The sequence below is a fragment of the Lampetra fluviatilis genome, chromosome 20 (genome assembly GCF_964198595.1).
Source record: "Lampetra fluviatilis chromosome 20, kcLamFluv1.1, whole genome shotgun sequence".
NCBI lineage: Eukaryota > Metazoa > Chordata > Hyperoartia > Petromyzontiformes > Petromyzontidae > Lampetra > Lampetra fluviatilis.
This window is the reverse complement of record NC_136294.1, coordinates 11,497,258-11,524,638: the sequence shown is the minus strand read 5'-3', so window position 1 is coordinate 11,524,638 and position 27,381 is coordinate 11,497,258. Positions and strand designations below refer to the sequence as shown.

At 44.2% G+C, this 27,381-nt stretch overlaps 1 protein-coding gene across 1 annotated transcript in view; it reads left to right on the top strand.

The window, feature by feature from the left end:
• The window catches only part of LOC144937963 (erlin-2-B-like), a 40,000-nt gene extending 14,358 nt beyond the window's left edge, over nt 1–25,642 (top strand). Inside the window, exons 2-12 of the mRNA XM_078865615.1 lie at nt 4,506–4,612; nt 8,813–8,894; nt 9,457–9,503; nt 11,086–11,147; nt 12,675–12,800; nt 13,496–13,569; nt 14,622–14,680; nt 15,759–15,850; nt 17,350–17,439; nt 18,803–18,882; nt 21,238–25,642. Of these exons, the coding sequence (XP_078721741.1) occupies nt 4,509–4,612; nt 8,813–8,894; nt 9,457–9,503; nt 11,086–11,147; nt 12,675–12,800; nt 13,496–13,569; nt 14,622–14,680; nt 15,759–15,850; nt 17,350–17,439; nt 18,803–18,882; nt 21,238–21,462 (1,041 nt within the window). The 5' untranslated portion in view covers nt 4,506–4,508 and the 3' untranslated portion in view covers nt 21,463–25,642. The remainder of the gene's footprint in view (nt 1–4,505; nt 4,613–8,812; nt 8,895–9,456; nt 9,504–11,085; nt 11,148–12,674; nt 12,801–13,495; nt 13,570–14,621; nt 14,681–15,758; nt 15,851–17,349; nt 17,440–18,802; nt 18,883–21,237) is intronic.
• Nucleotides 25,643–27,381: the final 1,739 nt, after the last annotated feature.

Genomic DNA, 27,381 nt, shown 5'->3' with positions numbered 1-27,381 from the left:
ATGTCATATCGACTGCAAACTTGGTATAGGTATGTCATACTGATGACAATACGATATTCTATCATTAAAAATGTAAAATATATTTTTAAACAATAATTTTTACAGGTCTAATTGTCCACGCTCAACTCACGTTGGCTGTAAATCACCACGGTCCCTGACGTTACGGCAAGCTACGTGGCCCACTTCCTGGAGTCGTGGAGTTCTGCCATTACTCGTACGGCACATTTCATTAAAGCGTGTTTAAAAAAAAAAGTATTTTAAAAATATTTTATTGCCTGTCAAACGCGGTTTTGCCCAACACGGCATTTTCCAGGAAGGTAACCCCTGCATTCAGCACGGTGCTCATTTGAACCTCATGGCGGTAACCCATGGGACGATAGTACCTAGATCTCGCATAATGTCTGTGAATGAGTCATTTTTAGTCTGTTGATGATCGGCGATGCGGCAATCGACTCATCTCGACGAGCTGTACACGATGCATTATTCAAAGTTTAATTTTTCGATAATGGATTTTTTATGCTAATGATTGGCGTTTCGACATCGGAGTAGCGCTGATTTCGGATTGATTGGTACCCCATTCGCGGAGTTTAAGTACATCCCTGGAAAAAATAGTGTCCCAGAAATAAAATATTTAATTGCCTCGGCCATTTTTTATTATTTGGTACCCCCCCCGGGGTACCGCCATAAGGATCATTTGACCACGAGTTGAATTCCCTGATGCGAAATGAAAAAAAAAGTTTAAAGATATCCTGATCTCTGCAGATTGGTGAAAGGGATGCCTAGGAAAGATTCGGATATCATTTGCCGCTGATGTGAGTCATGGCATTGGGTTCACGGTGCAGAACAGTAACCATTGTCCCACTTCTTATCTATAATCTAATATTTAACTTTACATCAGCTTTTTTCTTATCAGTTATGCCAAGATTGTGATTGCCGGCAGTGCCCAAATCAAAGTAGTTTGGAAGCCAATTGACAGAAACACACCCAAGAGGGCATCCACCATGGAGATGGAGTGATGAGATCAGCTGGTGTGCAGGAGCTATATGGAATGTTACATCACAAAATCATGGAAAATGGCAAGAGCTTGTGGAGGCCTTTGTCCAGCAGTCGCGAGGTCATGGATGATGAGTAGCAGCTGCATTTGCGGGTGTGCATATAGCAAAAATCACATTCTTATGACCAATATCCTTCCTAATCACGGGCTGTTTGGATAAGGTTGGGAAAAGGCCACAAAGCCCCCATTGGGCTTGAGAATCCCAAGTCCATGCGTTGCTAGGCATTAGTCAATTATTAACATCTGGTTAATATTTATTTTTAAGCCATGAAGTAGCCCAGTTGATTGAGCAGCAGGGGGCTCCCATTAGTGGATGAGTTCAAATTCTGGCATTAACCCATGCACATGGAGCCGGATCCTGCTGGTTCCTAATCCTTGCCCATCAAGACCAATTCTTGCCCCCATGAACCACGTGGCCATATTGTCCCATGCCACTCCAGAGATTGTTGCCTTGGGATCTTAGACCGGAAGGGAACTATCCCTGGGCAAGAATTAAGGAGAGGCAATTTCTGGAAATTGCTGGAAATTATCTTCATTTGGTAGGAATCGGTCTCCCCCTATGATCATCATCACTTAATTTTTTCTCCATTAATAAGAGCATTTCGTAGAGTTCATACCCAATTGTGGTTCCAAGAAAGTGCTGAATGTTCTACATTAGAGTGGCAAGGACCAGTTTATGTTGATTATGGTTTAAAAAAAATATTTAAAGTGAAAACAAATTCAATTTGTGTTGATATTTATTTAAGATTTTGCTAATTATTTTCACGTACATTTTTATCCATTCTTCCTTGCAAATGAGACGTGGCTCGGTGGCCTCTCAACTGGTTTTAGATAAAGGACATCTGTCCATATGGTGGTGGTAGTTTTATGATAAGGGCATTCAACAACACATTTATTGTCGGTTTGATTAGGGGGCTTGTGTTTGGCTGCCTTGCTAGTGTTGAGTATCACGCATGTCTCCTAAATCCTAATAAATTTGATTTAAATTCTATTTGCATTATTTTTCCCAGCACAACTTCCGAGATGGGTGAGTGGCACATAGCGGGATAGGCAGCTCGGACAGACAACCAACGCGGACGCGTAGGACCATAGCGTTATGTGGTTCGTGCGTCCAGCACAAATAATTTTGAAAGTCTAGTTTCATGAAACCAATATTTCCCCAACCATTTGCTTGAATTTGGGATGGAGGAATCTACAAGACTGGGTTTTCAGCCCACTTTTATTACATTGAGCTTTTTTTTTTGCAATGTCACCAGAAGACGTATGGGATTCATTAATAATGTTCCAGGGTTTAATGAAATCTGCTTCCCCCGTGGCAGCTTGCGGTTCGTGTAAATAAGACGTCTCAATGGATTTGCCCAGCCTTGAGTAGTGTCATCCTAAGCAGTCCACATTCACTACCGTCCTGGCAGCCCAAGTTTCAGCTACCTCGTCACGCACAACGCTTGTCTGACCAGATCCTTGACGAACGTGGTCTAGGTCTCCGCAAGGTCATCTCGAGCTGAAATGAGGGTGCATTCGTCAACAGCACGAGTTGACGTCAGGCAATGTGCAGACACTGGCCCCACCTCTTTTCTCTCCCAATACCTTGCCGCCGTCTCTGCAAGGCACAAGTCAGGATTTTAATGGGAATGGCTCGGCACTTGCCTGGATGGGTACAGAGCTTGATCAACACCGAAGAATGTTCGACACCATCCAGGACAGAGCAGCCCACTTGATAGACACCTCGCTAAACCGTGTGAATGTCCACCCCCTCTATCACCTGCTTCTTCTGAAAAGGAAGCTAATAGCTCAGTGGGCTTTACCTCCGATCTTGTTTTGTATTGTTTGTTGTAACGTTCTGACCTGCCCCTACTGGACACATGTGCAAAAGAGCTTTATAGCTCATCAGATTCCTCTAGTATATATAAATATTCAGATTTAAATTCTGATGTACAATCTATAGGATCCGTCTTGATTTGATCTATAGGATGCCCTGCAGCAACTCTCCTAGGCAACTCCAGCAGCACCTACCCCCAAACCTGCAATTTCCACCTTTGAGAACAACAAGGGCAGCAGCTGCCAAGTGGTGATGATGATGCCAATGATGCCACCGCCTCCTTGTTCCACTCCAAGCCATGCACGGTCCGGAATTTGGGCATTTATCGCCGCTCCATCATTTTTGGGTCAGAATCTGAGATGTCCCTGGCAGATACGGCGTTGTGTGGTGGGAGCCACCCTCATCCCAAGGGCTGCAGCAGTCCAAGAAGGCCCACCACCACTGCCACCACCTTCTCAGCGCAACTCGGGATGGACGACAAATGCTGGATTACAGTACCAGCGACGCCCATATCCCGAATAATAAAAATATCAGAACCCGAATATTTATTTATACTGGAGGAATCCGATGAGGTATAAAGCTCTTTTCTTCCACAAATTTCCAGTCGGGGTGGGTAAGAACGTTACGACAACAAACAATACAAAAACACGATAAGAGTGCAAAGGACAAGAAAGGTAAACAAATTGCCCAAACACATAAATACAGCTAAACCATCTCCATCCCACCAGGCAAAGCTAAGAGGTATTCACTTATTTTTCAGAAGCGACCTCACCACAAATGATAGCTCAACAAAGTGGGCCATTATTTGGACATTGCTAGCACCAAAATCTAAACAATCTCAACGCATGTTTCGTTCCATGCGAATCGTAATAGGTGCTTGCCAACGCTTTCGCAAAGAACCTCAAATTGTGAGATGGGATCTTTGAATTTAGTTTTCCTGAATGTTTCCATCTACGTATTATTTTTATGAAGTTGTGATGAATGGAGTGTGTAGATGCACCTTTACAAGGGCAGTTGTCTGCAAGTGACCGAAGATATCGCGCTGTGTGTGCGCGCGCACATACACCCTTGTATGTTTTGGTATTGCGGTGACGTGAATTAGCCGACCACACTGTCAGCTAAGCGGCCCGTCTTCGATTCCTGACCATGCATGACGGCTTCAAATGGTATCCGCACCTGGTCTGTGCCTCGCTTGGTGTTGACTCGGCCTCAGATGATATCGTGAAGTGAGAAACGGCAGCTATCAAGATACACAAGTTGCCAACCATCTGTGGAGGCACTGTAGCCGAGGGGTAGAGTACAGGGCGGCTTGGTTTCAACATGCAAATGATATGGGTTCGAATCTACGGCTCGCATTACATGCTCCAGTGTGTCTCCCCTCAGTGACACTTTTAAACGTGATAGGTTTTATTTCGCAGTAATCACTGTGTGTTACGATCACACTCTCTTCTCTTGTTTATAATGAAATCAATTAACTACTGGCCCCCCTGACCACTACCGCCGATACTTCCGGGCATCACCGCAGCCTTAGCGCTTGCGAACTGCACTTGCCCCCTGTTGTCTGTCGAGGCTAAGGGTCGATTGTCTACGTGTGTGTATGTATGTTGAAGTTCTGTGTGTGTGCGTGTGCAGAAGATGTCGGTGGGAGCAGTGGTGGTGGCAGGTGTCGCCCTAATGTTTGCTCTGCTCATCTCCTCCATTCACCGCATCGATGAGGGCCACGTGGCAGTCTACTACAGGTAACAACAACACATTTACATTTATGGAAGAGTCATCGAGGGTGTGTATAGCCCATTGATTAATTATATAAACGGTACAGCTCGTGGGGTCACCGAGGGCGTACCCCATTGATTAATTATATAAATGGTACAGCTCGTACCGCATTGGCCGGCTATCGCAAGCCATGTGCGAGCTGATTGGGGGGAGCGCGAGACCTTCGCAACCGAGCAATTTGATGGGTAGAAACCCAGGCAATTTATATCGGTCATACTGGGTCGGTTTGAGACTTGTTTGGGAAATTGAAGCGGGGTTGATTAGGGGGGGAGGGGGTCTGTTTGGAACTCTCAAAGGGCGGTAAACGAGCCAAAAGGAGTGGGCTTGCGGAGAACTCGGGGACACGGCCTTGGTTCTGCTTCCTGAGAGTGTCGTCGTGTGGCTGGCGAAAATAAAGAGCCCCCTACCTCAGTTGTACCTCGTTCGTGGTGGACTCCTTTACATTTGCATATCTTGTAAATGCATCTCAAGATGCTTTGCAAGTGACGAAAACGAGTGTTTAGGGTAGGAGGGAGGGGAGGCAGCAAGGCAGGGAACACATAGGAGAAAGGAGAGAGAGAACAACACTGCAGTACAGCCCATGACCAAGCAACTGAGGTCCAGCACCAGCAATATGGACTGCGAGGCAACACCAAGAAGTAGCGGGGCATCCCCGTGGGGCGGAAACCCTTCGCCAAACGAGTCCCAAGGGGCGCCATCGTCTCTGACCTTTTAGCATTGCACCCCCAACACTGATTGGGTGGCACTCTTCTAATGAGCATGCAACTGGTAATCTGTTCTTGCCCGTGGCCACAGCCCTTTGTACATACAGTCGTGTAATCGTATGGAAAGGTTTGCCTCCCCGGAAAGTCTTACAAACTGGCTTAGTATGTCGAGAACTCGGCTGGTGGTTACGGGGTCGTGATTTTTAATCTAAGTTGAGCTTCACTCGGCAGTTCATGATTCTCATCATCATTGCCATTGTTAACTCATAGGTTTTGGCAGACAATGTTACGATTCATAAGTTTTGAGTTTGGCCACATAATGGTAAGATCCTCCGCCGCACGACATAGCTAAACAAATTAAATTGTCACTGTACAAATGTTAGTGCGCCAAATATTACACTGGTAAACACACTTTTTATGGCATAAGGTATTCCAACGGTTTTAAGGTAATTTTGGGGTGCTGATTCCAAATCTGGCATCAGTTTTTGTCTTATCACATCAGGTTTTTGAGATATCAAATATTGCATTTTCAATAAAAACTGCAGAAGAAAAATATTAAATAAATGTGGATATATACATAAAATTATATTATAAACACACTATCCTAAAAATACAGCACCATATTTTAACACTAAAGCAGTCGCTGACTCGCAACAACTTGCAATCATAAGTGACAGAGTTAATTTCGGGTAAAATCAATGAAAATGGGGTATGCCGATAACATAAAAATGAGATGTGATCGAGCAAATCTGAGATCAGATTTGGAATCGGCACCCTGAAATTAGTCTAAAACAGCTGCAAAAGTCCAGGCGAGAAAAAAATGTTTTTTTTTGTTGACCAGTGAATTATTGTTTCAGCTCACCGGTAATTAAAGAGCAACCTTGACGGATAAAATTTACTGATTAGTTACCGATATACTGTGTTGCGTGATTGCTAGTGACCAGGTGGATTGAGTGTGCAGTGGCTTTATTTGCACACGCACGAAAGAGACTTGGTAATTTAAGAAAATGCGGGCTGTGCGTTTTCTGCGAGGAATGGAGTTGAGAAAAACAATTAGAGATCAAGACAATGTGTGGCTTTGGCTTGCATGACTTGGTAGAGCAGCACCATCTTGTGGTGTTGGTGAGAATGACCTGAATAAGCCCCTCGCTGTCAACTCACCAATGTAATTGCTCTGTTACTTATGTGGGGGATATGGAACTGATACAGTCCAGGAACTTCACTGCATCTACTATGGACCACACAGTAAGCCACTGTGTCGTCTGCGCTCCTTCTATGGAGGATTAGCAAAACTACACAAACTCTCTCCTGAAGCCCTCTCGTGGCCAGCAGACATCAACATTGGTATTTAGCGCTTAGACATATTGCTGCCATACACAAGAACAGAACTGCGTCTATACCAAAGAAAGAACGAATTGGAGAAATTATTCATCGCGTACCACGTGTTTGTTTTGTCAGAGGTTGTCAAACCAGTTGATAAAATACAGTGTGTAGTTTAATTTCATTTATTTAAACTAAGTACCTTTAACAAGAGTGCCCTTATATTATACATCATATTATATTCTATATTTCCATCACATTACTTTTTTATTTAAAGCAGTTGTCCAATATATTTGTTAAAATTTACGTAATTTGTACAGTTGTACAAATTCCATTCTTTTTACAGTCCAGTTTTTTTATGTTTTTATTTCGTACTTCCTCTGCCCTATAACCTCTTGCCTATTTTGTTATTGAACTCTTCCAAGGTCTCCTTCCAAAACAGATGTGATGTCTCAATGTACTCTCATCTGGTTTTAATAAAAGCTACCTCCTCACCTACCCACACCCGTATCTATCTTTCTACCTGCCTACTTAACTAGGGTTGCTGCAATATAATTTTTCACGATATAATACGATACAAATACAATTTCACGAAATACTCAGTGTGCTGTTATCCTACCTATATGGGTCATCCATACCTGCTGGGCTGGAATGATTCTCTGGCTTGAGGCTGTTTGATTTTGATCAAATAGAAGACTCAGACATGTTGCAATATGCATTGTACCCAAAGCATTAGAATGTATTAATACTGCAGAACCATCAATGTTTTCCTCTGCCACCCACCACAACGCTCTGATTTTTGATTATATGGTAATATAGCCAGTTTTAAAAAATAATTTTTGCTCATTTCTTATAGTCCTGTATTTAATAATCAAGCTTCACGGAGCATTAAGAGTCTCTTAGCAAGGGTTCTGCATTAAGCAGTAGGGTTGCCGCCAATGGCGACGTTCCGACAAACCGTACAATCTGTAAGAGAACCACAATAAATTTCGTTTTAAAGCTTTCGTGACAGCAGGGTTTCATTTTCTTGGTTCTTTCGATAAAGTCACGTAGAAGGGAAATAATAAAATTAAAACAATAAAATTCTCACGACGTTTCGATTGCAACACAAGCAATCATCATCAGGTGTGAAAACCACAGCAAGACATTTTTTTTTTAAGTAGCAGTTTAAAAAAATGATGATTGCTTGTGTTGCAATTGAAACGTCGTGAGAATTTTTATTGTTGAATTTTTATTATTTTATTATTTCCTTTCTACGTGACTTTACCGAAAGAACCAAGAATAAGAACCACAATAATTGTATCTTCAGTTTAGCTAAATATTTGTATCAAGATTTTCAGCGCTTATTTTATTTCTATATACATATTTGATGTTCTGACTATGAAATAACAAAGTCAATCATTAAGGTTTTAACTATATTATATACTACATTAGTGCTTTGTAAAAGGCTTTTCAGAGTAATGACATGGCAGTTATATAACGGCATCCTTTTCGTAGTTAGTTTAATTAATACATATTAGTGTTACTGATGGTGTGCGTTGCAAGTGTGATAGATTGTGAAGGTATCACAATTATAAAACGTCGTGAATCGCAGTTGAATACCTTTAGAGTAATTGTTATTTCTACTGGAAGTACGACAAAGCAGAAAAACTAAACTATAAAAATGTGAAATACAAAGTACTGGGGAACTGATTGCGATGGTCATCCTATCGTGAAACTGAATAACATACCATCTTGAAAACCTATATTGTGGCAACTAAAATTTTTGACCAATTATTTAAACAGTTTTTTCTTTGTTCGTGTGGAAGGAAACCGGAATACCCAGAGAAAACCCACATATAAGAGGGTAACGCCCAGAGCTCTGCGCATGTGTATTCAAGAATCTTATCACTGGACTACCAGCATGTGCCACGCCACCCGTAGTGGTTGCTCACCAATTTGTTGACCTTCCCCCACACCTCCAATTAGTACGGTTGGCTACGTACGGTGCAAAATAAGTTCACCATACATGCATTATGAGAGCATATTCCCCCAGTGTGTGTACAGCGAACAGCGGGTACTTAACTTTGGTTCATTGCTGGGGTTGTGTCAGAGTTGCGCTCATGGCCGTGTGGGTGCGCGTGTGCTGTGGTTGTTTCCCAGGGGTGGGGCACTGCTCAAGGCAACGAGTGGACCGGGCTACCACATCATGCTTCCCTTCATCACGTCTAACCGCGTCGTGCAGGTGTTACAACTTACCCAACCCCACCCTCCCACCTCCCCACCTTGTCACTGAGAGCACCTTGAGGTTTTTTAACTGTAATTATTGTTAATATACCACATCATGGAATCACCGCTGTGAGCCCCATATATACACACAAATCTATAAATAAAACACCTTGTTAAAAAGGCAGTGGCTCCCTCCTTAAATGAGCGTTGGGGCAACACTCATCTGGTGACAGCCAGTGATGGATGTTCCACATGTTCATGGCGGGGGCCAGCTTATCCATAGCACAACCGATGTTGACGTCACTAAATTCTTATCAACCCCAAGTAAACTTGAGTAAACCCCCGGCCGGGATTTGACCGTGTAACTTTAAATTGAGCACTCTAACCACATAATCAATTTGTGTATGATTTTTACTTAATGCAAAAGGTTAAATTGAAATAGCAGCAGGTTGGTTTTACTTTCACTGTTATGTTAGGCAAAATTCAAGTGACGGTTGAGAAACCTGTTTTTATGTACAAAGTCATGGAAGCTTCAACTTGATAATGTGTTTTAACTGATCTGTTTATGTATTGTACAGACCACCCTCCAAACGGATGAAGTCAAGAACGTGCCTTGCGGAACAAGGCGAGTGATAATTATTTATTGTATTGGAGAGTTCTATTTGAAATTGTACATTTTGGGCGGCCAGGCATGGGGTGTGGGTGCTCTCCTATCTGACCTCCCTCTCTTGCATTGTGCCAGCCGAAATGGGAAATGTACGGAATTTTCTACGACTCTTCCTGGTTAATGGAGACATCTTTGTTGCATGTATCTGTGTACATGCGTGCGTGCTTTGCTAATTAATAGCACTAGAGACTTAATGGATGATCTTCACCTATGTGTGTGTGTTTATTGTGCTTTAAATGAATGTTTTTGACCAAATCGCCCACAATCCACCCAATTTTGCGAGATCTTGGAAGCCACGCAAGGTTGAGTTTGGATTGTTCTGTACTTTTATGCTTTCCAACTTTACCAACCTGTGTGGACCAGCGTGTTAAAGTATGGTCAGATATAACCCTCATTGTGTGGAGTCCCTCATCCAGCAGCGGAATGACATGTACACTAAGGATGCACTGATTCACCACCCCTACACAATTTGTTGAAATTAATTGTGAGGATTCGGTGGGGGGGGTCACCATTTGACTCTTGAATCTTTGGCTTTCTGTATGTATGTTGAACTTCTTTCGCACCGTACGTAGCCAACCATGCTAATAGGATGTGCATGTAGAAGCTGCAGAGGCATCACGGTTTCCATGAACAGATCGCGCACAACTTATGCGGATCTGAAATATCCAATTATTACGTGCAAGATTCATTGCTTGTTAATACATCCATACTGTGTATAGAGAGGGGCGACAAGAGTGGATAGTGTTAGTGAGCTGCATTTCTAACATTGAAAATAAGTGGCCCGGTACGTGGCGTGAAAATCACCACGTTAAAGAATAGCAGCCAGACACGGTGCTGGCCACATCGTTTTTGGTCATCGTTGCCACACCAGCAACGACTCCCCAAACATAGGCAACTTCTCCCCAAACGTAGGCAACTTGTCCCCAAACGTATGCACGGACCCCCCAAACCTTGGCAACGGCTCCCAAACGTTGGGAACAGCTCCCTAACGTAGGCAACGACTCCCAAAATCCAGTTTAAATCTGGTACAGCATTTTTTTGTACTTTTATGAAGTGTTCCCCAACAGCTCTCTCGCCAATAGATTATCCAGGCTGGAAGGGGAACCTTTGTAGCTGTGTGTGTGTGTCAGTGTGTGCATGTTGTGGGGAGCAGTAGTGTAGCGGTTAGCGCTACGCTGCGCTACCAACCCGGCGTCCTGGGTTCGATTTCCGCTCACGACCAACACCAGTGACGATTATCTGAACCGGTCCTGGGCCTTCCCTAGGTCGATTCAGCCCCAAATGAGTATCTGATGCAGTGTATAAATAGCACCACTGGAGAGACAAAGGCAGTCGTGGGTGGTGCTGGCCACCCTACCGCCTCGTGTACCGTTCCGGTCTTCATAGGTGCTTGCTAACAGCACTTGCCCCAATAGTCTGTTCAATGCTATAGAGGGATCTTTGCTTGTGCCTATCATTGCTAAATAATTTAGAATTGTTCACTTAACTGCAGTCTAACCAGGCTGCTGTGAGCGTTTTATTTTGCCTTTTTGTGTTACAGTGGAGGAGTGATGATCTACTTCGACCGGATAGAAGTGGTCAACATCCTGGCAGCAGATGCAGGTGGTGTGTGTGTGTTTGTGCACATGTTCTTGTGTGTGCGTGTGTGCTTTTGTCTGTGTTTATACACATGTTTATGTACGTATGTTAAACTTCTTTCGCACCGTACGTAGCCAACTGTGCTAATCGGAGGTGCGGGGAAGGACAACAAACTAAACAAAAAAATCAGTTGTAAAGGAATGAGTTTTCAATCTAGATGATTTAAAAGTACATAGCTCCCAGTGGCTTCCTAATATCGGAAGGAAGAGCGTTCCAGACGGCCTCGGAAGCGCATCTGAAAGCATGCGATGCGGTGACCGTCTTTGTTCAATGGTTAGCCAAAATCCACTGCGAATATGGCCAGAGTTCGCATGATGGTTTATGCTCCTTGAGGAGATCAGCAAGGTATTGTGGTTCATTTGTGGCCAGCACTTTGTGTATATTGAGTGCAACCTTAACACGTTCCTTCCGAGTGGGCAGGTAGGAACTTGGTTGGACAGCGCATTCGTGCATGACACACAAATTGCACGACAAACAGACAAATAATCCCTGGTGGGCAGTGTGGAACCTGTTGTTCCTACCTGTATAATATATTTGGTCGGCAACTGTAAGCCAATGCAGCTCGGCGATTGTGTATATTGTTATTTGAGTAGTAGGTCACCTTTGAAGGCTACATTTCCATGTTAATATATATCTCGTTGTTAATCCACTGTTGGGTGAGAACTTTTCCATACTGTGCTAATCGTGGGTAGTTATTTGAGCATACGTCGGCTCACTGGTTAGTGCTGGTTGGTGATGGGGGAGCATGGAGGTATAGTACAACTATGTATTTTTCTGCACTGCCCTCTGCTGCCCATAACGTAATCCTACAGGTACCCTTTCAAGCAATACAGCAAAGGTCAACCCTGCTAAGCTTTCGACAAGATCAGACGACAGCATACGCTATAGAGAATTGCCAGCTACCGGACAGGCAGCTTTGTGGCACAGCGCTCGACTCAGATGGTTGCAAGTTCAAATCCCAGTCAAGGCTCAAGTCAACTCACAATCTCTTCAGGCTCAATAGAAATTTATTATTTTAGTGGGAAGTCAACAGTAATTTTCTTTGGATGCACTCGGTACCCGCCATAGCAGTGAGGAATTTTACCACTGGCTCAGGACCGCTGCGAGAGATGAGCACCATCCTAAGCGTACTTAAGCAACGAGAGGAACGTTTACTTGAGAATTTTTTTTTTACCCTCGATGTAGTTATGCACTCTACAGCGGACGAGCGTTATTTGAGCTTCCACACAGAGGTACTCATTTTAACTGCCTTGGAGGTATGATGGTCTAATGTTGTTGGATTATGAGTCGAGTGCTCCAACTCCAGCACCGCTCTGTTAGGTTAAATATAGCAGTGGATTGAGAATGCCTGGTGATACTGGGGGGAGCTGCAGAGACAGGTTTGAGGTGGTAGCTTTGGCGTGAAGTCGGGGGGGAGTCTGGACGAACGTCACTCAGCATGTGCGTGTTTGTGTGCATGTCGTGTTGTTTACGTGTGCGCGCGGCACGCAGTGTACGACATTGTGAAGAACTACACCGCTGACTACGACAAGACGCTCATCTTCAACAAGGTGCACCACGAGCTCAACCAGTTCTGCAGTGTCCACTCCCTGCAGGAGGTCTACATCGAGCTGTTTGGTGAGTGCACGCGGGAACTCCCAGCCGGTGTGCATGCACCGGTGTACACGCACGTACACACGAAGATCGAACCTCCGCCGTTTATCCGTACAGAATCCTGGGCTTGCCGCCGTTGGCGAGCATCTCTTTAAGGCCAGCGCGGTGCACACTTAGGGGGTGGTGACCAATTCCAACACTATATCTGGTGGCTTTTGACTCCCCATTGCTGATGTTCTAACACCAGGCGTGGTTCAAATATCGCTCGCCACGATACCTGTGGCCAGGAATGAAACTAAGGTAGCTGGGTTCGTAGTGCAGTGTTTGACGATAATGCTCCAGTGTACACACATAGGTGCCCAAACAATATAAAGACTAATGACCCCCTTATAGCTTTAACAGACTATTTGGGCCAAGTGCTGTTGGCGAGCACCTATGAAGGTCAGCACGGCCAGCACCAATTCCGGCTACCTTTGTCGTTTCCCTAGTGCCAATGTTTACACACCGTCCCAAGTATTCATTTGAGGTTGAGTCGACCTCGGGAAGGCCAAATATTGGTTCGGATAATCGTCACTGGTGTTGGCCGTGAGCGGGAATTGAACTCGGCAGCCCGGGTTCATCGCGCAGCGTGCTAACCGCTGTACCACCGCTCCACAAACGATACACGCACAAACATACTCGCACGCTCGTGTGTCTGCTCTTCATCTCGGCGAGTGCAGATCAAATTGATGAGAACCTCAAGATCGCCCTTCAGCAAGACCTCACCTCCATGGCTCCAGGCCTCTTCATACAGGTGCCAATTGGGACCGCTTCCTTTAGACTCCGTAGGCTGTAAGGGATGGATGTTCATCTTAGTGCACCCTCAGCCACAATCATGTACATGTTATGAGGGCTTACTTGTACTGACAATGGTGAAACGTTTTTGATGGTTTTCTTTTTTAAGTTGAAGCATTGCTCAAATGAGTGAGAGGCAGCACTTGGCTCCATTGGTGACCATAAATAAGTGACATAAATTGCACATTTTTTTTATGGCAGAGACCATTTTTTGGTAGGACAATTGCTTTTGATCTCTTTGTAAAATGCTCCTTGTTTTGTAAGTCCTGGAGGGATGATGGGCTGAGCCTACCCTGAACCAGGATTTGAACTTGCAACTCTCCAGTTACGAGTCATGTGTTCTAATGATTTACCACTGTGGATTTCCAAATTAATACAGTAAAATCTTGGATTGCGAGCATAATTCGTTCCGGAAACGTGTTTGTAATCCAAAGCACTCGTATATCAGTTGTGATCACGTGACGTTCGGCAGACAAAGCCTATACACGTACTACTCGTATTGCAAGACCTCGCTCGTTTATCAAATTAATATTTATTTGAAAAAATTGCTCGTCTTGCAAAACACTCGCAGACCAAGTTACTCGCAATCCAAGTTTTTACTGTACGCTTCACTTTATCTACTGGCTCTCGAAAGCAGCTGAGCTTGTGCAATATTTTGTGGCTTTCAAGGCATTGTGATGAATATTTCCGATGATACCATGCTCTCTGTTACCGCCGATTAGCACGTTTGGCTACGTCCGGTGTGAAAATAAGTTCGTCTTGCATACGTGCCTTGTTTGATGTCATGTGCGTACAAGAGTGCCCTCACTCTGGGAGCGTTTTTCAAAGCTGTCCACTGCGAAAGGAATGTGATGGTACCCACGCTTTATGCTACCTCGAATCAATGCATTGCAAGCATTGTGATAACAATGGCGATGGTGATTTAAAATTATGTTGTCAGTGGTTGCGATGATGGTGCTCTTAATGTCAGCGTTGATGATGATGACGACATTGAGGGTGTTTTGCACGCAGGCTGTTCGCGTCACGAAACCAAAGATCCCGGAAGCCATTCGAAGAAACTATGAGCTCATGTGAGTGAGCCCTCTCCCCTGTGTAACCCTTTGGAGGGGGGCATTTGTCTGTGTGTGTGTGTATTTTATCGCGACCATTTACTTGAATTGTTTCCATTTGTTACTGATAGTTTTTTTTATATCATTATGTTTGGATTCCAGATGAAAATTATCCTCGTTGAATGTGTAATGGAAACATAAACTAAAACTTGACGGCAGGGATTCATATTCTTGGTTCTTTCGGTAAAGTCACGTAGAAGGGAAGTAATAAAATAATAAAAATAAAACTACAATTCTCACGACGTTTCGATTGCAACACAAGCAATCATCATCAGGAACACCAGGCACACCTGATGATGATTGCTTGTGTGGCAATCGAAACGTCGTGAGAATTGTATTGTTTTATATTTATTATTTCCCTTCTACATGACTTTACCGAAAGAACCAAGAATATAAAACTTGACAGTGACGATTCTTTTGAGGTCTCCTCGTATATGTGCACAGGTCGATGTATTCTGAATCTTTGCATCAAGAGTTTCTAGTTGGATTTGAGACTACATTTCGGTTGTATAGTGCTTCATAAAAACTGAATATATTGAAGGTGATGTTGCCGAGTCGAGTGCCAGCCAATTTTATAAAGAATACATAAATAATGGAATTCCTTAGTTTAGAGCAATGGTTCTTAAAAATTACTGCAGCTTTGCATCGGTTTGATGAAACAATGTAGTTGTACTTAGGTGCCCGTGATTTACCTTCTCATAAAATCTGACATGTCTTGCACCTCCAGACAGGGCATCTCGTATCTGCAGGGGATGCTTGCACCCCAGGTTAAGAACCACTGGTTTAGAGAGACAAGTATTTTTACATTAAGAGCCACAGTTTTGGTGGAATATTGAATGAGACTGTGACCGTTGAATGAACTTTTATTGGTTGTTCGGGGTGGGGGCGGGTGAAATGATTAAAACGATCATGACGTTAGCGATTCTGCTAAGCGCATAGTGGAACGGATATGACGGAGTAGAGCGTGGGTGCCTGGAAGCCGCCCATTTTAAATCGCTTGACTGGGCGAATGGTTCCCACGTCTCTGTTCCCATGGCAGGGAGGGCGAGAAAACAAAGCTGATGATCGCGGCACAGCGACAAAAGGTGGTGGAGAAGGAGGCGGAGACGGAACGCAAGAAAGCCATCATCGGTAGGGTACGGGCCATGGCCCCGTGTCTCCCACTTACACTGTGCATCAGTGTTGGGTGCCACATTGGCAAGATGTTAACTCCCCTCGCCCGGTATGCGGGAGGTTGTGGGTTCGTTCCGAAACCTGATGCTTGTATATTTGGAGTTTGCATGTTCTACCCGTGGTCGCTTGGATTTTTTTCCAGGTCCTCCGGGTTTTCCCCTCCACATTTATAAACATGTGTTAAGAGTATTTGGCTACAATACATTTCCACGTGATAAGCCACTTCGTTGAGCTATCATTTGCGCCCAGGTCGCTTCTGAAAAAGAGCCGTATAGCTCAGTGGGCCTTAACCTGGTAAAATAAAAAAAATGTAATACAATTCTGCAACTTAATTGTGATTGCACTGGGATTAGTCTGACATAATCTGCCTGAGCCGACTTGCGCTACAGGGAACTTATTACTTAACGTTGATTTACGTTTGTGCAATAAGTGTGATTTCTCATGTGACGCCAGTTGTCTTTGCTCTAATTTCTATTTTTTTATTGCTGGAATCTTAATTTATTTGTTGTTGCTTTTGGTGACCCAGCTCACTTGCAATTGAGATCCATCTTGTTCTCTTGAGTTCCATTCTGGTTGAACAAAATAAACTTGAAATCTGATCAACAGCGATGGGTGAGGGGGCCCATAGTGGGCAGGTACCTCCACACGGGTGGAGGTGAATTCTCACGATTCGGAGTCTTAACTATTCCATGATCAGTTATTTTTTGGTCTTTTTTTACCATCTTGTTGGTATGTTCATTCTGTCTCATTTTTTTACACTTGTGTGTAATGCAATCTATTTGCTTGTCATAGTTTGCATACATCTTAGTCACTTGCCACAGGCATGACTGAGTGTATTATCATGAGGATAAGAATGTTATTTAATCTAAATCGATGTATCGTTGCGTTGTACATGTCTAGCCCATACTGCCGGTGTTGGCACATCGGGCCACATCACTCCTTTTGTGGCCTTACTCACTGCACTTGCGCAACCAGTCTTTATGACTAAATGGGGAACCTTAATTTTTTTTCTACGTATAAATGTGTCCGGTTGAATTTATTTCTGTAAAGTTGTGTGTATTTATTTGTACACGCTTTAATGTGGGGAGCAGTAGTGGAGTGGTTGGCGCACTGCGCTACGAACCTGATGATCCGGGTTTGACTCTTGGCCAGGTATAACAGCAGTGTAAAGTGGCACCTGAACCTCACCGAGGCCTCCTTTTTAGGTCTTCTCCGTCCTAATTGAGCACTGAGTGCTGATGTTGGCACACTGTACCAGGACGAAAAGAGAGGTGGCTAAGGCATAGTTCTGACCACACCACAACCCTCTCGCGTGCTTTGCTGTACAAATAAATACGTGGCCTTAACAAGCACTCGCTCGCGGGATTTGCCCCAACAGACCGTGAAGATGAATGGGGGAAATCTGTGCTTTTCCATGTATATTCATGCATCTGTCTTTGCGCTCTACGCGTGTCCAGAGGCTGAGAAGGTGGCCCAGGTGTCCAAGATCCAGTTTGAGCAGAAGGTGCAGGAGAAGGAGACTGAGAAGAAGATGTCTGAGCTGGAGGGTACGTTGTGCTCCCACAGTTGCACACACATTGACGCGTACAGAGCTGCACCAGGCTAGCGGCGCTTCGGCACCGGTTACAATATACCATCCATAATAAACGTTTTGGGGTTAGATCGCGTTATTTATAAATGTGTCGTAACCCTCCACCACCCGACACGGCCAATCAGCAAAAAAGTTTCACGTTGACAAAAGACAAATAGTTCACTACTTTAGCCCACCGGTGTGTTGAAGAGTGAATCCACAACATTTAGAGTTTTTGAGTACGACGTTTCGCTGGTAATTACATCCAGCATCATCGGGCAATTCGCCGGAAGTAGTGAACTATTTGTCTTTTGTCAACGTGACACTTTTTTGCTGATTGGCCGTGTCGGGTGGTGGAGGGTTACGATACATTTATAAATAACGCGATCTAACCCAAAAAACGTTATTATGAATAATATTGGTCGCGAAAGCCTACGTGTTAAACTGAATATACCATCCGTCATATCGTCACCAATGAGCACCACCTTGGATATAACTTGTGACAGTTCGTGCATCGGCCCAAAATGAACTTGAGGCGATAAGACCATTGTGCCCGAGTCTTCAATCTCGTCCTATGTTATTAAATTAATTTGGAACCTGTTATCTGTGACACTATCCACAATACTTCGGATATTCGCATGAAATCGTCTCTGAAATCATCCCAGTAAACTTAAAAATTGTGAGGGAGGTATTTTCAGAGCACTTTCTGAGCATTGAATTTTTTTGTTTTGCAATGTTCATTTAGCCTAGCGGGGAGTTTAGCCAAGCGGAGGGTTTAGCCCAGCGGAGGGTTTAGCCCAGCGGAGGGTTTAGCCCAGTGGAGGGTTTAGCCCAGCGGAGGGTTTAGCCCAGCGGAGGGTTTAGCCCAGCGGAGGGTTTAGCCAAGCGGAGGGTTTAGCCAAGCGGAGGGTTTAGCCAAGCGGAGGGTTTAGATGGACCCTATGGTGTTGCTCCTCTCCTGTTTACAGCTCTGAGCCTCGTGGTTGAAATGACACATTCCTATGGCAGTAGGATGGGCCTGTCCAGAGGACAACCACAGTTGACTTCCCACAATGTGGCACTTTATTGACCACTGTGGGATGATGGGCTGAGTAAACACCCCAAACCATGATCATATATTTACATTTTTGCCTTTTAATTTGCTAGATTGTACATGGACATTCACATTTACCATCATAATCGGGAGCTGATGGCCGATCCTTTGCTGTAAAACACGTTGGTTGATTTACTACAAAATCCTAACGCCTTGAATGGATAGAAGTGACAAGCATTGCAGAAGGAAGCGTTGGGCCGCATGTTTCATCGAACTCTTGTGGTGTGTGCGTGTGCGTGTCGCTCAGACACGGCATTCCTTGCTCGGCAGACAACAAAGGCCGACGCAGAGTACTACACGTCGCTGAAGACTGCAGAGGCTAACAAGGTGAAGTGTGTGCTTGGAGTAGAGGATCCAGTGGTTTACACGCTACAGTATGGACACATATTCTTAGGTTTTTTTGGTAAAGTCACGTAGGTAAAAAATAAAATAAAAACACATTCCTGCGGAGGGAGCTGGTAGGAACGTTGGGTTGCTCGGTCAATGGCCAGGGTCAACGGCGGCGTGGTGTATTCCGCAAATATGGCCGACTGAGGGCGGGCACAAGCCGGCGTGTGTAGGTTTTATAAGGGCACCACGGGGTGACCAGCCCTACACCACCCAGCCCCACTCTCCCCACCCAGACCCTCCCCACCCTGCCCCTCCCCACCCTCCCCTCTCCACCCAGCCCCACCCCTCCCATTTTTGGATGCACGATGGACAGGCACAATAATCCCCTGTGGGCTGGTGTAACCAGGAGGTTCCTACCAGTATAAATGACAATAACTAAATTAAATCACAACGTTTCGGAAGCAACACAAGCCTCCGTCTTCAGGTGGAACACGCCACAGCAAAATCACCTGAAGACGGAGGCTTGTGTTGCTTCCGAAACGTTGTGATTTAATTTAGTTGCTTTCATTTATTTTATTTTTTACCTACGTGACTTTACCGAAACAACCAAAGAGTATGAATCCTTGCAGTCACGAAAGCTTCAAATCTAGAAGTTATTAGTGTATTTGTCAGTCACGTGGCTACCTCAATGCGCACAGGGCTTTTGAACCCAGTTTACTCGGCAAATTTTTGCCCTGGTGAGAGTAACCGGTGTTTCGTGGTTAAGTCACCGATGTTGTAATCTCTCTGCACAAGCTCCGTATTTTGACAAGCGCTCCCATGTGCAAACTCTAGTCTCTTATTCCCATTCATGGCGTTCTCAATTGCCTTGCTTTAAAAAAAAAAATCCCAATCGTATTTCTGTTATGTGGTCAATACTGTCACCTACTTGCACAATCCGCTGTTGGATAAAGGGCCATCACATTCTGTGCATCATCGGCTGGGTGGCTGCCATGATTTTCTCGCTTGACTCACAATTGGAATGTCGTGATTTAAAACCCCAGGGTGGGGTTTACTCGCTTTATCATCGCTTCTGATGTTGATCAAATGAGTACTGCATTGTTGAACGTCAACAGTAGTCATCGTGCGGAATGACTGGCCTCCCACCTTGACAATGTGGAATTTTCAGGGAGATCGTTTTTGCTATTTTTTTGCTGGGTAACAAATAACAGGAGGACCAGTGGCACGATGATTAGTGCATTTCCCTATGAACCCAGTAACCTGAGTTCAAAGCCTGGCCATGGATAACAGTAGTGGTGAATGGTGTCTGAACTGGTTCCAGGGCCTTGCCCTCTCATTGCCGACCTGCACTGATTAGTGTGGTGAATTCAGGATGGTTAAACAACTCCCTTGACTGTGACACGATCGTGATTAAACCATGGAGAAGGTAAGTGACAAAGGGCTGTGATAACAGTGTAATATTGAGTACAGTCGGGCCCCTGGGAATCGTGGCTTCGCATGATACTCGCGTTTATAATTAGTTTAATTCCCAGTTAAGGATTAAAACATTCCATCAGTCCGTGGGTGTCAATAAAAGGAGTACTACTTTCTGAGATGTCAACATCTACCGTCCTACAGACAGAAAGGTGGAATTTCCACCACTTGTTTAGGGCTCCCCATTTCAGAGGAGTGCTGCACCTGTTGCTTATTTCAGTAGAGAGACGCTTTCTTTATACCTTCGACTTTCTACAGGAGTATCACTTTGTGGAATATGTTCGTTCGTTCATTTCTCAATCCGCTTGTCCTGGTGAGGGTCGCAGTGGCAGCATGTTGAGTAGGACGGTCCAGACTTCCCTTTCCCTGGCGATGGACTCTAGCGTTGAGGGAGGCATTTTCAGAGCACTTTCTGAGCATTGAAAAAACTTTGTTTTGCAACGCTCATTAGACAAGCGGAGGGTTTAGACTATACAGTACCAAACACAGACTCTAGCTCTTCCTGCAGAATCCCCAGGTGTTCCCAGGCCAGCCCAGTGACATAGTCCCGCCAGCGTGTCCAGGGCTGGCCCCGGGGTTTTCACGAAATATGTTGTCAACAGTAATTGCCTTGTGGAGAAATAGGCCCCACCTGATGACTTTCACATTCCCACCACTAGCTTAGGGCCACCAAAATAAATGAGCCCTGGCCTATTCTCGTTTTTTTGGCAAAACGCTTTGACGTTCATCTTTCTGCGTTTAAAGTGGAACTGACTAAACATCCCAATTCGGGGGGGGGCGGAGTTGGGGGCCTTTTCAGTGAGGCTTTCATGGATAAATAAAGGGAATTGGTGGTAATGCTTTTATGGTCACTGATTTGTCACTGTTGTGCGAGCGTAGGTGAAGCTGACGCCCCAGTTTCTGGAGGTCATGCGGTACCAGGCCATCTCCGCAAACGCCAAGGTCTACTTTGGCCGCGACATCCCCAGCATGTTTCTGGACGGCATGATGCTGGGCGGCCACAGTGGACAACCACCCACCGGCGGGGGGGGGCAACGGGATGCCTCGACTGCCGAGGGCTCTCCTGGCGACTCCCAGGCGTCGCAGCAGCAGCAGCAGCACTAACGGCGGAATGAATGACATCCGCTACAAGCGACAGCTTGCACGGAAAGATTATCCTAGAATCGGCGAGGATTGACATATCGTAAGATTATTCCTACGCTGAACGATGTGTGCAAGAGTTGACGTGTCAAAGAAATGACTTTCACATTGAATGACTTCTACGCGGAGAGACATCTACACCGAGTGATTTTAACAATGACTGGTGTGGGAATGACTTGCTGGTTGAATTCTTCATTGATTGGTATCTTGGCTGGATTTCTTTAAAGACAAAATAAAAAAAAATACAAGAGTTGACTGCTAGAAGAAATTACATCAACTAGGAATGACCTCTATAGTGCATGATTTTTTTGCAGTGACATCTCGCCTGAATGAGTTGATACGTATACCGATTAATGTCTGTATGAATTTACATCAATAAGGACTGACATTTTTAATAAGTGATTTCTATAACAAACAAAAAATGACATCTAGATTGGATGACATCTAGGGACAACCTACAGACACACCTGGAGTTTCACGACGTGAGGACTGCGCGACATTGAGACTAACACGACGCGGGGGAACTTTGCTAAATGACACCTGGCACACACAGGTGTGGTGGTGTCGGCACCACCACACCCTGTCCCAAACTAATAAACGGCCGCCTCGGCAAAGGGTGGGCGACAACGTGGTGGGGTGCTGTCGCCAAAACTCGGAAATAACCGTGGGCGCAGAGGTAATGGGAACGGCACAGAACATTCGTGTGCACGTGTTCTGCAGGAAAAAATATCTTGAATGGTAACTCTGAATCGGTTACCTTTTTTTTGCTTCACCAGAATCGTGTACAGCGTTAGGATTCTACATCGATCCTTCTCCCCATGCTAACCTGCTCAAGGAGAAACTGGAAGATAACAAAAATGTACCAGTAATTTCGTAACACGATTTGATTTCCCGCAGTGTATATGCAATTTTAGTCTTTGTGCACTAATGCTGCAATACATTATTTTCGTCAATGAAGCTGCGCCTTGTGATGTTTCTCAATTCATGCCCAACGCCTTGATTTTGGAACCGCTGTAATCAACTCTCAATCAAAACTGTTGTTTTGAAAGGCGCCTTTCTTAAACCAATGCGTGATGTATAATTTATGATTCTCCGAAAAAAACTTGGGAAATCCATACCTGTCAACCCATATGGTTTCTACCCCCCCCTCATCACCCCCCCCCCCCCCCCCCGTATTCTTGTACAGGGAAATTGAGTTTTCAGGTCCATACGGCGTACAGCCGTTTCAATACGGGCACAAACACATTTTTTTTGTCTTGTGTTTCTCCCTTGTGGTCGGACTTTGTTTGATGAACGTTGAGATTTATAAGTGGCACGGGGTGACCAATAAGGTCTGAATTGGGCTGTAAAAATGTAGGCACTGGTAAGGGGTTGACAGGTATGGAAACCACGCAATTAAAATAATCGGGGTAATCTGAACCATAACTTAGATGCTGTGTTAGCTTTCATCCATGATGCCGGGCTGAACAGGTAACGTGTATTTGTTTTTTAAGCTTGGGATGTTTAGAAAGTCCCTTATTTGACGAGGTCGAGAATTCCACTTGGTTGGGGCCATATAAGCAAAAGAACGGGCCCGGAATGTGTGTTCACACACCCCGAGGATGTATAGCCATTGTGACACCCACCTGAAAATCAGTTAACTACTTGTAGGAGGCCATACACAAGTCATACACAAGTAGGATTCTAATAAGCTGCATGAAATTTCAGTGTTCTCCCCTCGTATGCATTGGGGTTTTTTCCCCATACACTAGTTTCTGCCCACACACAAAAACAGAACTCAAAAGAACCCGCGAAACATCCCAAGCACGTCCTTTCTGAGTATTGTCATCTATTGACGTGTTCCTGGGTAAAGAAAGGTAACATTGTTTTTCGTAGAGTGTTCTTGCTGTGAGCAAAGCACTAGAGTAGCAAATATAATGTTACGAGTTTCAATTCCTGTGCGGGATCAACTCGGCCATCCTTCCAGGGCCAATGAATACCATCTGTGGGAAGTTACACGTGATCATCCCATGAAGAGACTTCCACCATGAGAATGTGGGATTTCCTCCGCTGGCTAAGGGCCACCACGAATGGAGACGATTACTGCCCCAGTGGGGAGTCGGGTTTGATTGCCTTGACCTGTGGAGTCTATACACTGGACAGCAGCCGTAATTTACATCGTACTCGCAAGCTCCGTTCAGCAGTGAGCAGCCAATGCCGCCAATGAAAGGAAAGTCCTCATGCACTTTGCGGATTACGACACCCAGTGGCGAATCCGTGTAAGCCATTGTGCCCCCAACCACTGGATACACGTGGACCCATCCCCCCCCCCCTGTGATCGCCAAACCCTCCAATAGCCCGGTTATTCTGCGTAACACCATGGCGCTAAGGAAAGACGTGCGAGTGAATATCTCAAATTGGTTGAGCTTTTTTTAAAATTATGATTAATATAACTGTTGTAACAATTGAGCGTGTGGGGTGGGTCCTGCAGTGTGTAATATCGCGTGTGTGGCCCCAGGGTCCCCCTTGCTTGTAAGACAACTGCGTGCGATGGTGCTGGGGTTGTAAAATGGGCGAACGTAGCTGCATTCATGCCGAATACACCGGGTAAGAATGCAGTTTAAATATAAGTTATCCCAACACGTAGGTCCCGTAATGAGTAGGATTAGTGTTATTCTTACTCGTTTGCTATGTGTTTTTCCATTCCAAATTTTGCTGCAAAATACTGTGCTCGCCGAACGCATGCAATCTTCCTAGGCTATTGCCAGACTCCTCAAACACTAAACAGCTTCTCGAATTACTTTTTTTCCCTCGGGTTTAATGAGGCTGTGGGCTTTAATTATTGGTAATTGGAAGTCCCCCAGCTGTCTTTGCTGTGTGGTGCGGATAGGTTCTGAGGTTTAGTGGTCTTTTTAGTTAATTCATTGAGCCATATGTAATATCTACTTTGAAGTCTGATTCGATGTTTTCTTATTCTCATAGATACTATATTATTCATATCTTAGCTGTGTAACATAAATGCATAGTCCTGTCCACTGGGCCAGTTTCTACAAAGGCAGTAAGTTTGATTGTTGCTGCTGCTGCCCAGTAATGTCTGTGGAGCCGATCAAAGCGTGCCGTTTTCTGTAAAGTGGATATTAAAGACCTTGTAGATCATTCACAAGATTGGGCCATTTTGTGTCGGTGTAAGATCTCAAATTTGAAAATGACCTCCGTATTGTTAAATGGCAGAAGTGGTTGATGACGGTGTCAGGAGCACCGTCCTGGGTTCAAATCTTACATTCCGGTCTGAAATGAAATTATCTGCCCAGTTTTCCAATAAATGAAGAATATAACAAAAAAATTACTTTGAAATGGTTAAACATGTATCGGACGACTTAACCATGCAGGTCTTTGAGGAGTTGCTGAGCTGTACCATCCTTCTGCAGTCTTTCGTCATGTTGACAAGGCTCTCCTGTTTGTAGGAAGATTATTGGTGCAATGTGCTTTTCTTGGCCTCTTTGCAATGATGGGTATCAATGTTGGAACTTAATTTTGCTTCAATGTCCTAACATAGTAAACACCATGGCAGATGCATTTCCGCAACGTCGGTGCAGTTGCTTTCCCCGAGTACATTCAGCCACTCATTTTCATTGTAACACGGATGCTAACAATGTTCTAGATCTGAAAAAAGCTTTTGTTAAAGGAGTTATAAAATGTCATTAATGAAAGCTTGGTGGAGCCCTTGAGTTAACCTGGATTGAACAGTGCCTTCTTCGAGGTTGTCCTCTGGATAGACTTGCCATCTCCAGGGGAATGTCGAATTCCTGCGGCTACTTCAAAGCCACCTGTGGAGATGATTCACCATCCCACGCCAGCTCTTGTTTTGGGTGCACAAATACCATCCGATTGAGTACATTGGGCCCTTGCAGTCCACACGTAGCTCAATGTTGAGTGATTCTCACCTATATGCAAGCTTTTAACAAGGGTCCTATTGTCTCAAGCCTATACATCTGGGTGCCTGCGGAACCGGGGAATAACGTTGCATACGAGGGAAAGGTTTTTGAAAACGCGGTGCCACACTTAATAATTGGCGGCGAGCTGATCCCATAATTATGTACTGGGTGATGTATAATTGCATTGTTGATGTTAGGAAATAGCATATTAAACAAAAAAATAAGTTCCAGCCCTTTTGTGAATTTAGTGTTGGACTAAAAAAAAATGTCGTCAGACAAATTTGTAGAATAGTCGTTTCTATTTTATGGTTGGCCAGAATACATTATATTATGTTCTGTCATTACTATAGGCTGTAATAAGTTAATGGTGGATAAATGCACACCTTCAGTTGTCCCTTACTGTAATTATAATTTGTTGTGGTCTATGCCAGGTTTGCGACATGCTTTTCCTCCATCGTGAACTGTCAAATGCCTCAGAATACTGGGCTGCACTTGCCTCTGTCCGTTTGTTGCCCAGCTGCGTGGCTATAAAATACCTGGAACTGCAGAGGTTACAACAACAGACACTGTTATGAGGAGGATATTGTCCTTGAATCCAGTAGAATAAGAGATGTTGATGGAAATGAGGGACCTGATCCACTTGACTTCACACAGCCAGTCTTATGCCTGCTTGTGTCAAAGCTGCGAAAGCAGTCGGTCGTGCAGGACTGCTTCTTGTTGCAAATGTATACTTTTGTTCTGAGGCAAATGGACCGAACAAGCAAGGCAGCTTGGGTTTTGAACATTTGACTGTTTAGTTGAGTCGTTTAAAGGCTGGGCTGAATTATTCTGTTGCTAAAGTTGACACCTTTGCCGTGATGTAATGTCTTTTCATTTCATTTCACCGTTCACAGCATGGCAAATGTGTTGCTTTATAGGAACCTCAACATTTTTAATTGGTCATGCTGCTGGCTGCGTTATTTTTCACTTTTGTAGGGGTTTGTTTTCTTAATTTAAGTAGTAAATAAAAAGAAATGATTGGTTTCTTGATAAAAAAAAAATTGAATAAGATGGCTGCTTTTTTGTGTCTGGCTTGAAATTCAGCTTTAGGAGAAACACATTTTTCGCTAAACAAAGTGTTACATTTTCAGTGACATGACCACTTGACATTCCAGATTTGAACCATCATTTCTATCGAGTTTGTTTAAAATTATCATCCCGCAGTACAAGTAAAAAAATGCGGTCTCTGTCATGTATTGTAAATTATTTAAATGTTTTGGGGTGTCTTCATAGGAGTGAATGAGTTTCCCTTGGACTCAAATTATACAAAATGAAGAGTCCACGCCGATCTGACACTTAAATATATTGGTTCGGTATAATCCACTAGAACATACATGTGTTTTATATTTCCTAAATTAAAAGTTGCGTGTAACCTATTTGGTTTTACCCCGTGGATGAAACCTGTCCTCATCAATCTACATTTCAAGCCCAAAAAGTGGTTTTGTGTTTCCATAGCTTTAGATTTATGCATCCTTAAAATTCGTTTAGATGTGTATTGTTTTCAACTACAAATGTGTTTTTGTGAGAATGGAAAAAACGGTCTGGTTTCACGTCTTAAGTGAATGGCCACCACCGAAGCCACAGTTCAGTGACATCTCAGTAAAAGTTGCGATGGGGAATTGAGCTTGTTGTGGAAAGCTCATGGGAAATCTTTAATGTTGGTGACTTGCATGGTGTTTTGTTGTGCCGACTGACGCAGTGAGTGAATGCTTTCCATTTAAATCCTGCTATTTTATTTGGCTGCCTCTGCAAAACGCTACTTTTTTAACCCTCAGTGACAAACACGAGAGGACTGCTTGTGATCTTCTAAAATACACGCTTATAGAATCGGTAGTTACCTTTTGGATTGTCTCCGTTGTGCATTTTTATCGCTTAAGTTTGTATCTGGTGGGGTTTTTGACGTCTTTATGACGATTTGGGGTTTGTTTTG